We start from the raw sequence: 16,780 nt of genomic DNA, 5'->3' as shown, positions 1-16,780 counted from the left end.
AAACAAGCTGACCACTAACTTGTTTAACTCATTTTCTTCAACCCACCAATTCAATTAGAACGTTACAATTTAAGTGTCACCCACCAATCCTTTTGACATGTCTAAATAAATGACTCATATTCTTGTGACATGATTTTAAATGTGCGTAGGTTAGGGTTGATGTTTTTACGACCACTCCTGATGGAGTTAAAATAACAAAATATATATATGAGTAGAAGTGAACTAACTAAAAGTTGCCGATCCCTGCAAATCACCAGCCTTTGATGTATAGAGTGCGTCACCACCGCAATGCCTATTTCCGGTGATGATCGTCTTACCTATTCCATCACCATACATCGTGATATACCGAAATGTCACCGGTACATCTACGTATTCATTATAAACACCAGCTTTCACGTAAATCACATACCTCCTATTTGGCTTCTGGTTAACTGCGGAATTCACCGCCTCTTGAATCGTTCTAAAATTCCCCGAACCATCACGAGCCACCACCGCGTCAGGCCTTTCAGCTGCCAAAACAGCCAACTTATATTCGTCGCTAATATTCAAATCAATGGGTTCATTTACAACATGACTACGTGTAGTATTACCAACAGCAGTACTAATAGATAAAGAGTTGAGTAGTAGTTTTGTTAAATTGGCGGATATTGAAGGTAACAAGAGGTTGGTCATATTAATCAACTCGAACCCTTTTTCGCTAACGGTTATGTAGGTTAAACCCGCACTGAGCCACGTTTGGACATCAAGCGGGGTCGGTGGAACGTCAAGGTCACGGTCTTGGGCATTGTAAGGGTATAGGATCATGTTAAGTGTGGACACGATCCCGTCAAAGTAGTTTACGCAGCTGCCCCACAAACTTTTTCCTGGGACATTTGCGGTCGCAGACTCGATGTTTTGGATTTGTTTTGAAGCCGCTTGGGCTTCATTAAGGGCGGCTTTTACGGTCATGTCTAGGATTTGGTTTGCGGGTAGGGTGGTGTCGGCGGGGAGTAATCCCGCGACGTAGTGGTTGCATGTTTCGTAGTTTGGGGTTTGATGGCACCACCAGTTTATGGTTGGTTCCGAAGAGCATGAAATGATGAAGGAAATGAAGCAAAAGAAGAGTGTAAGCTTCATGGTCAAAGCCATGACTAGATTAATTTGGTGATATGTGAAGTGCTTGAAACATATGGTATTTGTAGTCATGTAATTTAATGGTACTAAATCTTTGACTTTATGATTTATACATCTTCAACTTTATGATTTGCATATTTGGTTTAATATTAACAATGGTCAAAGATCATGCAATATGAGAAATTTAGTATTGCATTATAAGTACTTTATTTATTGTGTTACTAATTTTCTGATTTTGAATTTAAAAGGGAAAAAACTTCAAAATTTGAATATTACATGTTAAAAAATTAATGTCACGTCCACCGTAACAATAATACCCAGTAAATTTTACCTATATCAAATTTACTTGTTGGGTTTAGGAAGAGTGAGATATAGACAAACCTTACCTCTGTCCCTGAATACAACACTTAAACGGTACATTAAAATTCGCTGGCTGTTGACTAGGAACTTGAGTTTTAAATAAAAAAGTGTTGAAATTTTAAATCTATATTATATTATCTAATAAACAAAAAAAAATCGTGCATGTCATTTGTCGTCTTCATATTCATTCTTACCAATTTTTTCCTGTCTTTGTTTTCTTTTTATTAAATGCATCTCTCTTTTTTATATAATGATATATTATAAAGAAAACACTAATTACACAAATAAAACACATTTTTTAAAATTATTTCTTATTTTAAAAAACTTTAAAATCTATTATGTAACTTTTGCTTTTAATCAAATAGTAAACAAAAATCATAGAGTTTAGATTATCGATCCGACTTAATTCTTGTGTACACGTCCTTTGTTTTATCTTTGTACAAAGGGCAACCTTAACGATTCCAACCCAATAACTTTATCGTTACTTTAAGATTCATCTCTAATTAAAAAAAACTTAAGTTGTGCGGTATACTTCACAGAGAGGATCACGCACCGGTGACACAGGGCCTTTTCTTTTCTTATCTTTGTTTTTCTATATATAAATTGGAGAAGTGGTGAAGAATGACCCATACATGAGTTTAGTGAGGAGAAGTTGAGGTGACGTAGACGTAATGAATAAGAGGAAAATAAAGAGAATGAGGTATACTCTTTAGTCTTATACGCATGTAAAAAAAAAGTTTATAATGGGTTGCCAGTAGATTAATGATTTAAATCAAGTTAGTTAATTTAAAAAAAAGTTAGTTATATACCGAAAACATGGCACCTTATGGATATGTTTATTCAGAGTAAACTCTTATTACATGAATGAAAGAAATTGTATCAAAGAAAATAATATAAACATAATAAACCAACAAATACACAAATTACTCAACAAAAAGTTCAATTAGAACTTAAAGTCCGGCATGAAACGGCACACTAGTGCCCGGCAACCACGACTGACCAGCGATAAAATTCGCAACTGTAAACCGAGAAGCCTCATTTGAGCTGGTGATAACCCGGTACCCACGCCACTTAACTCTTCGGCTAGTCGAAGAACCTGGTCCAGTATTCCTATACTCTCCATAATACAAAGTATTAAGAGCAAAGTTCCCATCCCATTCTAACCATCCAGCCGGGTCCACCAAACCATCCATATAATTTTTCAAGTAAACCGTTCGAGAATATTGCTTCCATGGTCGGCCCAAGAATGTTTTAAACGAGCTCAAGACCGGTTTAAGGTCGGATGCAGCCATGATTCGGGAATTTTGAATAACAATCCCGGTGTTTTGGTTTGAGTCAGTTCGTCCTTGGGCGGTGATGGTGATCTTTTGGGAAGTCATGGGTCGTCTTCCATAAATCATGCAGTTTTGGAAAACCACGGCTGCGTTGCCAAATATGAAATCGACGGTGCCGTAAATGTAGCATTCTTTGTAGAATTGTCGTTGGGAGTGGACGTAGAGGGTGTCTTGGTATCCTTCAAATCCGCAATGGTAGAAGACCGATAGGTCTGAGCCGGACCGCAGAGCCACTGCTTGGTGGTTCTGAGGGCCGGCTGTGTTGCGGATTGTTATGCCTCGGGCGATGAATCCAGACCCGGTTACAACTGTTGTTACATGGAAATAAAAGGTGTGAGAACACTATCAACTTAATTATATAGAATATTATACAACATTTACATTGTTATTACAATATCTAATATTTTTTAAAATCTTAATACACGGTTTTGATTTATTTTTTGTGTTACACTTCAATACATTTTTACTAAAACGAGGGGTATTTTACGTGACTTAATTTTTATAAGGCAGAGAACAAAAATACGTTATTTTGAAGTTTGAACACAATATCTCATATTAAAATGTAGAAAAAGATGTGTATTTAGAATTTTAATATATAGAAGATATTATATGGTGATGAAAATGTCAAAAACTAATTTAGTGTATATTATTAAAAAATATTAAATTCTTAGGAAGGATACTATATTTCAATTATTTAGTTATGAGATGGGACGGTTACTTTAAGTTGGATACATAATTGTCTATATATCCAAAGAATATTAATTTGAAGACATTTAACTACCAGGAAATATAACTCGATCAGTTTCGCTTTCTTGATTCATAAGCAAGAAATGTCTTAAATTCTTTTAAAGAATTTTCTGCATTGTTGACAATTGGAACCCAAAACCATGACTTTGTTTAAAAGACTTCTTCTTTATGTTTTGTTTATAGATACGCCCTGCTTGCGGTGCGCGCATATAATGTATATATGTGTGAACCCTCGGGTGGGCAAAAGTAAAATTGCACTAATTTTGACGTTATTTTACTAATCTCCTGAAAATAACGTTAAAAGTGGCGGAAGGTTAATCAGGCATCATGTGGTGGCGTTGATAGCCGAAAGACAAGGGCACATGCACCGATCAGCCGGTGTCCCGATGATTGAGTGCTATGTGCCTTATGTCCAAGGCTTGATGCAAAACTACTATCGAGCCGGGGGTCTCACCGGAAGCAGCCTCTCTATCCCTATGGGATAGAGGTAAGGCTGTCTACATCTTACCCTCCTCAGACCCTACCATAGCATTGCTATTGGTGGGATATACTGAGTACGATGATGATGATGATGATATAAAGAAATAGAGAACGGCTACTTACTGACGGTGCCGGAGTTAAACGTGGTGGAACCGCCATCGACACTCCGGCTGCCGGTGATGATGGTGTACTTCATCCCATCACCAACAAGCATTATATTCTTCATTTTGTTACCAATCTCAATATTCTCCCTATAAACACCTTTCTTTATATAAATAACAAACCTCCCACTCCCACTCCTCTTTGCCGCGGCATCAATCGCAGCCTTAATTGTCTTATAATTCCCTGAACCATCCTGAGCCACCACAATGTTCGCTCGTGGAGCTCTGGTTTGCAAAAGTTTTCGATCCCCAGGCTTAATCCAACTAGGAAACCCGTCTTTATAAGTCTCCACGGGTGTCCTTGAACCATTGTTAATAGCCAAAGTATTACTAATAAGCTTTGTCACATTATTATTCATGAGTGGCAACATGTAGTCCGAAGCGTTAACCTCCACGAACCCTGCCCGACAAGTCTCAAGGTTGGTTAGCGCGGTACTAAGCCACGTTTGCGCATCAAAATCGGTGCACTTGGTTGTTGGGTCTAGGGTTTGGTTTAATTGCAATACTGTGTTTTCATATAGCTTCAAGCAGTCAGCCCAAGCAGCCTTTTCTCGCTCGTTACGGCACTTTGGACCAAGCCATTTGGTGTGACTCTCGGCATTAAGTGCTCTTTCCATGGCCAACTCCAAAGCCATTTTCTTGAAGCCAGATTTGCCCATAACAAGACCGAGTTTGTGCGGTTTGTGGCGCATGAAATGCTTGCATGGCTCAGGGTTTGGTGTTTTATCGCACCACCAGTTAACGTCGTTCAGTATGGCTAAGGAAAACCATGGTGAAATGGAAATGGTGAGGAGTACAACGAAAAGGGGGATGTTCATTGCCATCTGTGTGTTGGTGTTGTGTTTGTGAGATGTATGATATATTGTGAGACTATTTATAAGGTTTCAATATACGAATTATTTATTGTGACAAAGTTGACATTTGACAATGTCACCAATTCTAAAACTGGACGTGGATGGTAGAAGAATGATTCTCCTATAAACCAAACTGTTTCTAGGTGGTGTTTAATTGGATACATGAGTTTTCTACGTGTATTAATGTTACAAATATAAATATAGTCAACTAAACAAAGATGAACAAACTAGGGATAATATATTATAAGCACCTAAATATAAAAATAGAACCCTAATGTAATTTTAATATAAGTGCACAAATGTAATGTTAATATAAGTGCACATATATTAGAATTCCCATCAAACTCCCTTTTGAAACCACATGCTTTCTCACTTATCTCCTTCATCCGAACCTTTTCAACGGTTAACGTCCTTGCTAACTCCATGACTGACTCAATGATATCCGGTTTTGCTGCCATCACGATCCCTGAATTTTTGCACTAGGCCTCGAATATACTTGTTGATCTTATTTGACACGGGTGTCACAAGATGAGCCCAATAGGTGGCGGGTCCCTAGACGGTTAGCAACCAGATTGATATCAAAATACTTAACACAACAAAACTAAATTAATAGAAAACAAAATCTGCCTTTCCTTTCATTACTTACATTACAAAATAAAGTTAAAGTATCCAAACGTAACATTTGGTTTCCATAGCAGAACTTGTCTAAAGCACATGTTAACAATGGGTCTAAACAAAATTGATTTAAACACAATATTATTCTTAAACTTCCACCAATCAAAATTCCTAGCTTTCGGTTCATATATATGACTTCTTAACGGCCACATGAGAGACATGCTTAAAAAGAAAACATTGGAAAAAGCTGATGACGTACAACATCTAACGGACATGGTAAACAAGTCAATAAATTAGTCAACTTTATACATTATATCATCTGTTTAATCCCACAATTAGCCAACGGATGTTGTGTTTTCACTAGTTCATGTATTGTCCAAAACTATATAATATATGTGCCCACAACATGGCGCGCGCACGATCAATGCTATCCTGAGTGAACAACTAGCTCGAATACCACCTAAATGTACTGTGTGCATCAAGTAAGATCTAGTTCATAGCGTGTTTGAAATTACAACATTCTTTTCAGTTTTTGAAAGTTGTTAACATATATTCACCTGTTTCGGTCTTGAGTGTTTTGGTCTCACTTCATCAGGGTCGTCTAGGTTAATAGTCTCGGACTATAATCAAATTTCGAGTTTAATTAAGGTATTTGGAAAGTAATTCGAATCATTATTTAAGTTAAGACTTAAGAACCTTTCATTATATGCTGGAAATTGATTTCGGGGTTCAAAAATGTTGTTTTAGACAAATTTGGTTTTCAAACTTTGATATTAACGGACTGTATGAAACTATGGTACTCATCGATTAGATGATTTGTCTAATCAGACTATTATATATAAAATCTTAATTAAACTGAGTTTTAAAGTTATAAAACCTAACATTCTATCAAAAGGCACTATCCATGCATATCTTTAAACATGACATAAAAGTGACCAAGGACCAAGGTTTAAAAATACTTTTTAAAATAAATTGATTAATCAACCTAATTACAGGATTCAACCTGCTTTAGCTATTACTCAGATTCGATATTTACACCTACACGACTTGTACTATTCATTTGGCACTAAAACAACATAATTGCGCAGTATAATTTCAGTAGGCCTCTATTTTATATTTTTTTTCAACTATTAAACTAAATATTACACATCCCGTTATTAAAACCGGCCCGGTTGATTGAACTGGTTGACTAGTGAACCAATAGATCGGTCGATTTGCTATCCGGTCTAGTTTTTAAAAAGTTGCTAAGAATTTGTATTCTAATTAAACATACAAAAAACGATGGATATGTAGCCACTCACGGACGTTGACTTTCTCATTTATATATAGGTCGATCAGCGATGCGTTCCTTGTTGCCTTAAAACATGGGAGTGGGCACCACGAACACGCGTTGACCAAGACAACCAACGTGAGCCCAACAAAATCCCATTATATTATATATCCCAACGTACTTAGGTTTTAATTTAACGGCTTTTGGATGCCACCCATGATATTATTGTTGCAACCTGGGTGATTAATTTGGAATCTGAAATCCTTGTATACAAACACTTAAATCGCAGCTCCACTTGTTTTCTTTTTTTTGTTTTTTTCTAATAAAAACGAATTTAAAATCAGGTTTCTTTTTCTTTAATTAAAAAGAAAATTGCTTTGTATTATAGCACGTAGAATTTGAGAGATTGAGAGTTGATGGAGTAGGAGTCATCAAGAAATATTCGAGTACAGTCAAACCATAAAATTTAAAGGCTTCAGCTTTTTTTTTTACCGTCAAACCGACACGATGTGCATGAAATATTAACCATATTGAAGCGGTGGATCACCCATACTTCGATTGTAACCTCTTGGCTGTAATTTGGAATGGGTTTTGCTCGTGAATATTGTAGTTTTGTAGTATAGCTCTAAAATAATATATGTTATGGTGGTATTTATTTTAAAAATACTGTAGTCGTTCCAAAAAAAAGTATACCTCCGCGTTAAGTATATGAAATATTAATATCAACAAGCCATTTATATAATGATCAATTTCCACTCATAAATATGATAATAATATCCAGGAAGCGAGTCAATTAATCATAAATAGACTTACTATTTTAATAGCCGACTTAGAATTTAGAAAACCCTTGTAATCAACTCATCATTAAAATTGATTAATACTAAAGGGCCCATCGAATTGGCTTAACTTGACATAGTTTTCAACATAAAACAGAAAGAAAAAGTGTAAAAAGAGTTGTCATAAGTTAAAATCGTACTCACAACTCAACGCTGTAAAAAGCATCTACCGTTTAGATACCCAAAAATAAACTCTTCATCTTGTGATTCACATTCCTCTATTTATATATATATATATATATATATATATATATATATATATATATATATATATATATATATATAATACCAAATAACAACCAAAGAAAACAAATATATCGTAGCTGAAGCGATCAATCATAAAAATTTTAAGAATCAAATTGTTAGATATATAAATATTATAAACAAACCGAACTAACTTATGCTCACCTTAATTAATCATTACCGACGGTGGTTAACCTTAATTAATTTGCACAAGTTTCATCAATACTACTAATATGTCTAATCAATCATTAGTATATATATTCAATTGTTCATAATTTGTTCTTCATACCATCCACTTATCTTAACTTTTTTGAGACACCCTAACCCTAACACAAGATCGTGAATGTGAATTATAAACATCAATCCAGGACCAAGCTACCGTCACTTATTCAAGTCTACAAGAGGCGTATTACATCATCACGTTGATTGCTTATTCTTGCAACTATTGAAAACAAAACATTCGTGTAATTGGCATGTTTATAGGGCAACAAAAACCAAAAATAAACTAGGATGCAATATTTTGAAACGTTGGTAGCAAGATATCAATCAATCAAGCCCTGTATATCCCACCGCATAGCACGCTATCGGTAGGGTCAGGGGAGGGTGGGATGTAGGCAACTCTTTCCTCTATCCGAGAGAATAGAGAGGCTGCTTCCAGAGAGACCCCGGCTCATAATGCTACATACAGGTAATCATAATAAACATACATCCTACAAGCAAAAGACACTTAGCAATACATAGTTAACAAACTACCAAAAAAGCAAGGAATCTGTAACCTACTAAGAAAAGGGCATAAGAAACAAAAAGCAGCATCAAAACAAAAAAAATATTCATAAACAACAAGGATCAAGGCTAGCCAACTAGACCCTAAATAGAAAGCTAAGCTAACTAGGTGCCTTCCCTTAGAAGTCGCTAACCTTAATCCTACGTCTCTATGAATCTCTATCCTGGACCATGTCCTCAGAGAGGTGCAACTTTGTCAAGTCATGTCTAATTCTCTCATCCCGAGTCAATTTAGGTCTGCCTCTACTCCTCTTTCCTTCCACGATGAAGGCTTCCACTACTCTAACTGGCGCTGTTGTCGGTCTCCTCTTCACATGCCCAAACCATCTCAATCTCCCTTCCTTTATTTTCTCTGATATGCTAACTATTCCTAATCTTTCCCTAAAGACCTCATTTCTAATCGTATCTAATCTAGTGTGTCCGCACATCCACCTCAGCATCCTCATCTCTGCCACCTCCATCCTGTGCTCCTGTGTCTTCTTGATGGCCCAACAGTCTGTTCCATACAACATTGCAGGTCTAACTGCGAGTCTATAGAATTTCCCCTTTAATTTAGATGGGAACCGCTTGTCGCACAAAACCCCAGTGGCTGCTTTCCACCTACACCATCCAGCTTGTATGCGGTGGGTTAGCAAGATAGAAAATACTAAAATAAAAATGCCATTCAAAACTATTATAAGGTGGTTGGATTTGCCCAAGGGAATGATTGGTTGACTTCAATTATATGGTTCAATTATATGGTGTTGATTTGAACTGATGGAATAAAATGTAGAAGTTAAGAACATGCGTATCAAATAATATATAAAGAAAATGATTTAAAAGAAATATGAGAATATATATATATATATATATATATCATGCATGTAGAGGTAGGGTATTAAAAAGACCCAAATACCCTTAAATATCACCCGCGTGGCACAGAGAATCCTTTTACAAGCCACCCACGGGACACATGGATCACCCGCATATCATGATAGAGGAGGAACGAACTCACAATACGCGCGGAAGCATCCGGACATCCTCAGAAGTCGTCCGCAAGACAAGATATCTGTCCCCATAATAGCTGGAGGACAGTGTCTACAGGACAGATGTCACCATTCAAATACTTTCTAGAAGAAGGCTCATGATTCTTACTTGGGGAATACGTGACATACTAACCAATGAACAAAGGACACCTGGCCAGGTTGTTATAACTGTGCACATGGCCAAGGTGTGATCCGCCCTATCAATTGGTGACACATGTCCAGGTTGTTATGCTCCTGCACATGAGACGTATAGCTCAACCTATCACACGAGGACACGTGTCTAGGCGGTTATAAAAGATCTTCTAGAAGAGGACAGCTGCCCCTATCATCTTCCATCATCCTTCGGCTATAAATACCTTGTCAAACGGTATGAGGTATTCATTCACACACATATATTCTGGCTACACTTAGTCTCTGTACTTCAGTACTTTCTGCATTACGAACGTTACTGATTCTCAGGCCGGAGGGTGGTTACAGGAAGACCCCCCCTCTTTTCCTTCCTGTAACGAGACTCACGGTGTTTGTTTTGCAGGTTTCGGTCACTGGACTTTAAGGGTCTTTACTCATATCGTGGTAGTAGTTATCGTATTATACCCTGTGGACTCACTGGATCCAGGACCCATACCCGGGGAGCGGATCCGTGTTTCTTCATTGGCGCCATCCGTGATTTGTGTTAGAACAGCAATAGTTTTCGTTGGTTTTTTGGTTCGTTTGATATGAGTAAACTTCCTAAAGGGCCGACGGGAACCCCTGCAACTGAGTTACGTGTAACCAACACAGAAGCACCTCCGGGTCTTAGTGTTTTTGCATGCATTACGACTCCAAGTGGCCGTACTCTTGAGCGAGTCACAGCTCCAGGGTCACGGAACATCGACGCAACACCTGGGGTTTTACCCTAGAGAACGTCACAGCACCGACCGGTACCCCCCCCCCCCCAGATATGGGACGAGCCTCGGCACCGGAAGGTTCTAATTTGGGTAATCTCAGACGGATTACGAAAGAAACTCGTCGAAAGCGGTCAGTGTTGGATCTAGAAAATGATTCAGGTGACTCTGACGTGGCGAGATCTCATAGACGCAATTCCAGATCAGAGGAGCCTTGACTCCTGAGGAGTGGCTCCACGCGCAACAACAAAGTTTGGTGGCTGAATACGAGCGTAGAAAGCGTAGCGAGCAACTTCACGCCCGCACGTTGGATTATGAGGAATCCCCTAGGGGATCTCCTTCTCCTCCACCAACAGTGCGAGGAAGTCAAACCCGTTACAGTCAACAGACGGAGCTAGAGTTTGGCGAAATTCCGAGGCTACGTCCTCGTCCTCGCATAAATATGCGGATGCCATCTTATTTAGATGAGTTTGACGGTTACGATTCATCCTATCACCCGGGAGATTACAGTATGTATACCGGAGACAGTAGGATGAGTTCTCAGGCAAAAAGCAGCCGTCCGCATGACATAGTCCACCATACCAAATACCATAGCAATGCGGAACGAGACTTTACTAAACCATACCGCCCCGCGGCCTTCGCTGAAAAATCAAAGTTTATAGCAAGTATTGCCACAGCACCCTTTCCCGTTAATGCTAAGATACCTACATCGGTGGGTAAGTATAATGGTATGACTGATCCAAGTGATCATCTCCAGAACTTTATTGCGGTAGGTGGTGTTAGTGGTTGGACGCTACCTTATTGGTGTCACATGTTCGCATTGACACAAACAGGGGCAGCAAGAGAATGGTTTGAAAAGTTACCTAACGGTGAAATTTCTAGTTGGGACGATCTGGTGAAAAAATTTTCCCAACACTTCAGTCAACAGAAAAAACATACGCGAGACCAATCAGAAATTTTGGATGTTGTCCGCCGCGATAACGAGTCCATAGAAGATTTTATCACCAGGTTCAATGACGAAAGTTTGAACATCGGTGGAATCAGTAAAGACATGCTTCGTGGTGCCTTCCGTAAAAACGTCAAATGTGACGATTTAGTCCGCACGCTTACGGGCAGAGATGGAATGCCAAAAGAGTGGGACGACCTGATGACTGCGGCAAAGGTGTATGCTAACACTGAGAAAACGTTGAGAAATGGTAACACGAAACAAAAATATAAAGTTGAGTTTCAGAATCCGAGACCTAATAGACAGGTGAAAGGCCCTATATGGTTAAGGCTTCAGCCAAGTGCGGAAGCGTCAAAACCTTTTGATGCAAGATCCCTCATAGGCAACAAGAACAAAGCGGGGCCTGTAAACCGAGGTCCCAACAACTGGACTCCTCTTTTAAAGACTCCCGCTGAAATTCTCACCATAGAGAATATAAAATTTAGAAAGCCACAGCCATTAACAAGAAGATCATTTTTGGATGCTACTAAGCACTGTTCGTATCATGACGACATTGGTCATAATACGAATGAATGTAGAACATTGAAAAATAAAATTGAGACGGCTGTGAAATCTGGAAAGCTCAAACACTTGGTAAAAAATGGAAAACCGGACAATGGAAAAACACCTGTTCGGGACATCCAAGGCCCGAGTAAGAAACAAATTAAAGATTTGAATGTTCATATGATACAAGGAGAGTTCCATACAGGGAATAAGAGAAAAGAATCTGATAATGAAGAGTGGAAGAATGAACCAGTGATCTTCCCTCGAATTAAAGGAGGCCCGAACAATAAGAACCCCCTGATCATCACTGCTCTCTTCGGACACTATCGTTCTCATTACGTCTTCTTCGACACCGGCAGCACATCAGATATCATGTATGAACAATGCTTTGATCAGCTTGACAAAGAAGATAAAGAAAGATTGAAACCCATCCATGCTCCAGTATCGGGATTCGGAGGAGAAATAATGCATCCGCGGGGTGTAATTTCATTTCCAGTCACCCTGAGCGATGGAATTCATTCGAGGACCGAGGAGGTCGAATTTATGGTTTTGCCAGCAACATCAAGACATGATATTATCCTTGGACGAGAAGCGATTGGTGTTTTCAATGCTCATCCGTCCACAGCACACGGTGCAGTTGGAGTCCCAACTTATACTAGCATCGCAATAATTCATGTTAACAGGCACTGCTTTGCAACCGAGAGCTCAAAGCCCAGCAAGATCCCAAAACAAACTTTGAGAACTGAACCGGAAAAGTGGGTCTTGAACAAAGATTTCCCTGATCAAACTGTAACAATTGAACCTGCTATCTCCGAGATAGTGCGGACTTTCTTGAAACAGTTATTATCAAAGAATGTCGATGTTTTCGCATGGCAACCTGCGGACATGACGGGTGTCCCGCGGAACATTGAGGAACACAAACTAAGGGTAAACCCGTTGTTTACGCCAATTGTTCAAAAACAACGTTAGAAGGGTCCGGAACAAACAAAAGCAATGAATGAACAAGTCCAGGACCTCTTGCAGGCAGGGATCATTCGTCCAATTCGTTACCAAACTTGGGTCGCCAACCCAGTTATCGTCCCCAAAAGCAATGGGGCATGGCGATTGTGTATCGATTTCAAGGACCTAAATAAAGCATGTCCCAAGGATTGTTATCCTTTACCCGAAATAGATCTCAAAGTTGATGTTATGACACCATTCAAATTCAAGTGCTTCTTGGATGCTTACAAAGGCTACCATCAGATCCGCATGGCAGCGGGTGATGAGGACAAAACAGCATTTCGTACCGATCAAGGCACCTTTTGTTACAAAATGATGCCTTTCGGAATAAAAAATGCGGGGAGCCACGTATCAACGATTGATGGACACAGCATTTAAAGGACAAATTGGTCGAAACTTAGAGGTGTATATGGACGATCTTGTAATCAAAAGTGTTGAGGAAGATCAGATGCTGAGAGTTATTGAAGAGACTTTCGAAACATTGAAAGGTATTAACATGAAGTTAAATCCAGCCAAGTGTTCATTCGGAATGGAAGAGGGAAAGTTTATAGGTGTTTGGTTGCTTTGAATCCAGATAAAGTTCAAGCCAAAGCCCGCATGCCTTCTCCGTCCTCCCTCAAGGAAGTTCAGACACTCAATGAGCGTTTGGTTGCTTTGAATCGATTCTTGGCAAACCATGCAGCCAAATCTCACCCATTTATCTCAACACTAAGAAATTGTCTTAAGAAAACACATTTCAATTGGACTGCGGAAGCAGAACAAGCTTTTTTGGAGGTTAAAAAATGTTTAATGGAGCTGCCCACGTTAACAGCACCCTGTGCGGGGGAACCTTTAACGTTATACCTATCAGCGTCAGACATTGCCATTGGGGTCGTCCTCCTGACAGATCGAAAGAATATTCAAACACCGATCTACTACGTCAGCAGAACATTATCGGACCCGGAAACAAGATACTCCATGTTTGAAAAACTTGTTTTAGCACTGGTCTATGCTGCCCGATGCCTCCGCATGTACTTTCAAGGGCACCCCATCAATGTTTTAACCGGATACAAGCTCAAAAACATTCTCAGTAAGCCCGAATTATCTGTCCGACTGGCCAAATGGGCCATCGAACTAGGTGAACATGCAATAGAATACAAACCTAGGCCAGCAATCAAAGGGCAAGTGTTGGCGGACTTCGTGACAGAAGTTCCGCATCACAAAGAAAAAGAATGTTTAATCTAGCAACAACCCCAAGCACCTCCGGAATTAGGACAAATTTGGTCCTTATTCACGGATGGAGCTTCAAGCAATGAGGGATGTGGCGCAGGCCTTAGGCTGGTCAATCCCGAAGGCCATGAGTTTACATATGCCATAAAGCTGGACTTCAAAAGTACCAACAACGAGGCAGAATATGAAGCTTTCTTGGCAGGCTTCCGGATAGCCAAAAAGCTCGGGGTTAAACATTTAGAAGCCCGAGTGGATTCCATGTTGATTGCGGGACAGATCAACGGTACATACGAAGCAAAAAACGATATCATGGCTTCATATGTGTCACAGGAAAAGGATTTGATGCTTCAGTTCTCTTCTTGCAAAGTCATTCATATAAAGAGAAGTGAAAACAAATCAGCGGATTCTCTCAGTAAATTGGCTTCAACGAATTTCGAACATTTTGCCAAAGACACCGCATCAAGGTATTAGATCGCTCGTCTGTTCCGCAACATCAGGTGTTAGTGATCCAAACGGGAGTAGAATCCTGGATGACACCCCTTGCAGCGTACTTGTCATCCGGAACACTTCCAGAAGAAAAGGCAGCGGCCCGGAAGATAAAGCACAAAGCCTTGAACTACCAAATACATGACGGTGTTTTATACCGACGTTCCTTCCTTGGCCCACTACTCCGGTGTGTGGATGCCGAGGACGCGAATTATTTAATCAGAGAGGTTCACGAAGGCATTTGTGGTATTCACGCGGGTCCGCGGATGGTCGTAGCAAAGGTAATGAACGCTGGATATTACTGGCCGGGGATGCATTTGGATGTTGTACGTGAAATCAGGAAGTGTGATTCATGTCAACGCCATGCTCCTAACACGCTGCGACCAAAAAACGAGTTGGTTCCAGTCACTTCAACTTGGCCGTTCCAGAAATGGGCAATTGACATAATGGGACCTTTCCCTGAAGCCCCCGGGCGCGTCAAATTCTTGATAGTAGCCATCGACTACTTTACAAAGTGGGTGGAGGCTAAACAAATGGCTTCCATAACAGCAGCAAATGTTAAAAAATTCCTATGGAAATTCATATTATGCAGGTTTGGGCCTTCCGTGTTGTGGGCCTTCCGCACTCAAAAGAATTCCAACAATTCCGAAACCCCCTTCTGTTTAACATATGGCACAGAGGCCATGATTCCCGAGATTGGTATCCCATCCGCCAGAGTCCTTATGATTGAAGATAATGATCATGAGCTCCGGATGAACCTCGACCTCCTCGAGGAAATGAGGGAAATGGCATCGATCCGCGAACATAATTACAAACGACAGTTGCAAAAGTATTATGACTCGCGAGTTCAAAGATGTGAATTCGATGCGGGAGACTATGTCTTCCGCAGTAACGAAGCCTCAGGGCAAGAGCCTCCGGGCAAGTTGGCCCCTACATGGGAAGGACCTTATAGAATCCAGAAAGTTCTGTCTAAAGGTGCCTATAAACTAGAAAGGTTGTACGGGACAGAGGTCCCTAGAACTTGGAATGGGGCCCAACTGAGGAAATGCTACATTTAGTATGTTTATCCTTTGGCCTGCGCGCCTAACTAGAAGTTCACAACATTTGTAGTTTCATTTCTTGTAAGTTGGCTTATTCCATAGTTATGAAAATTTTCATTTCAGTCATTTGAGACTTGTATTATTACGTAATCCTTTATTGGCATACAAAAATGATCCTACTAAACACTTATATTATGACAAAATAAACAAAGTGTAACGGATGCAAAATTAAAACTTCGTTATATACACAAATGGGATTACAAACAAAAGATCAAGTTACAAGAAAAAAAGAAGATTCTATCTATGGCGCGGCATCTTCGTGTTCCGCATCGTTACCTCCAGCATCTTCAGGATGGTCTTCTTATTCTTCTTCGTTACTTCTATCAAGTTCAAGAAGAGTCTTTAGTCGCTAAATGCTATCCTCCTCGTCAGCAAGTTCGGATATTTGGTCCGCCAAAGAAAATTTCAAAGAATCAAAGTCCTTTGATTTCTGTTTAAGGATGGCAACAGTATCCTGACCAGCCAAAACGTACTCCTCAGGAAGCTTGGAAGTGGAACCAAACTGATAACCTTCTTTAAAACCCAGTTGGCGACCAGCTTGCTTCAAAGCTTTGAGGAGGATAGCAACACAATTCCCAAGTTCGTCACTAGCCCGTACATCGGCAATGACCTGATAAGACAGTTACACATAAGTAACTCTAAAAATACTGGGAATATTTATGACAAGAATGAGACACATACCTTGGGAATAGCCTCCGCCAACAGCCATTTTTGATCTGCCTTGGCCTAAATAAGTTCCATTTTGTGTTTGGCACAATCTAAGGCTTGATCACGGTTTCTGGCATTAAGTTC

General features: G+C 39.7%; 2 protein-coding genes across 2 annotated transcripts; both read right to left on the bottom strand.

Moving 5' to 3' along the window:
- Nucleotides 1-222: 222 nt before the first annotated feature.
- On the bottom strand, nt 223-948 carry LOC143592894 (putative pectinesterase/pectinesterase inhibitor 33). Its single transcript, XM_077072686.1, has one exon. It carries the CDS (start codon nt 946-948, stop codon nt 223-225), a length of 726 nt encoding a protein of 241 aa, XP_076928801.1.
- A 1,433-nt stretch (nt 949-2,381) lies between these two features.
- LOC143592901 (pectinesterase 2-like) lies at nt 2,382-5,019 on the bottom strand. The gene is made up of 2 exons (XM_077072688.1): nt 4,158-5,019; nt 2,382-3,115 (listed from the first exon to the last, which is right to left on the bottom strand). The coding sequence occupies exons 1-2, from the start codon at nt 5,017-5,019 to the stop codon at nt 2,424-2,426; spliced, it is 1,554 nt and encodes a 517-aa protein (XP_076928803.1). The 3' UTR covers nt 2,382-2,423.
- Nucleotides 5,020-16,780: the final 11,761 nt, after the last annotated feature.

The sequence above is a fragment of the Bidens hawaiensis genome, unplaced genomic scaffold, assembly GCF_021521415.1.
Source record: "Bidens hawaiensis isolate Kalapana, Puna unplaced genomic scaffold, B.hawaiensis_p1.1 tig00041358_1, whole genome shotgun sequence".
In the NCBI taxonomy this organism is placed as follows: domain Eukaryota; kingdom Viridiplantae; phylum Streptophyta; class Magnoliopsida; order Asterales; family Asteraceae; genus Bidens; species Bidens hawaiensis.
Note: the sequence above shows the minus strand (reverse complement) of the source record. Positions and strands in the feature narration are given on the sequence as shown.

Bases quoted from the DNA above. Each gene is read 5' to 3' on its own strand.
- LOC143592894 (XM_077072686.1), bottom strand. From the start codon at position 948: ATGACCGTAAAAGCCGCCCTTAATGAAGCCCAAGCGGCTTCAAAACAA.
- LOC143592901 (XM_077072688.1), bottom strand. From the start codon at position 5,019: ATGGCAATGAACATCCCCCTTTTCGTTGTACTCCTCACCATTTCCATT. The intron at 3,116-4,157 runs GTAAGTAGCCGT...ATGTAACAACAG, and splicing joins GTTTAACTCCGGCACCGTCA to TTGTAACCGGGTCTGGATTC.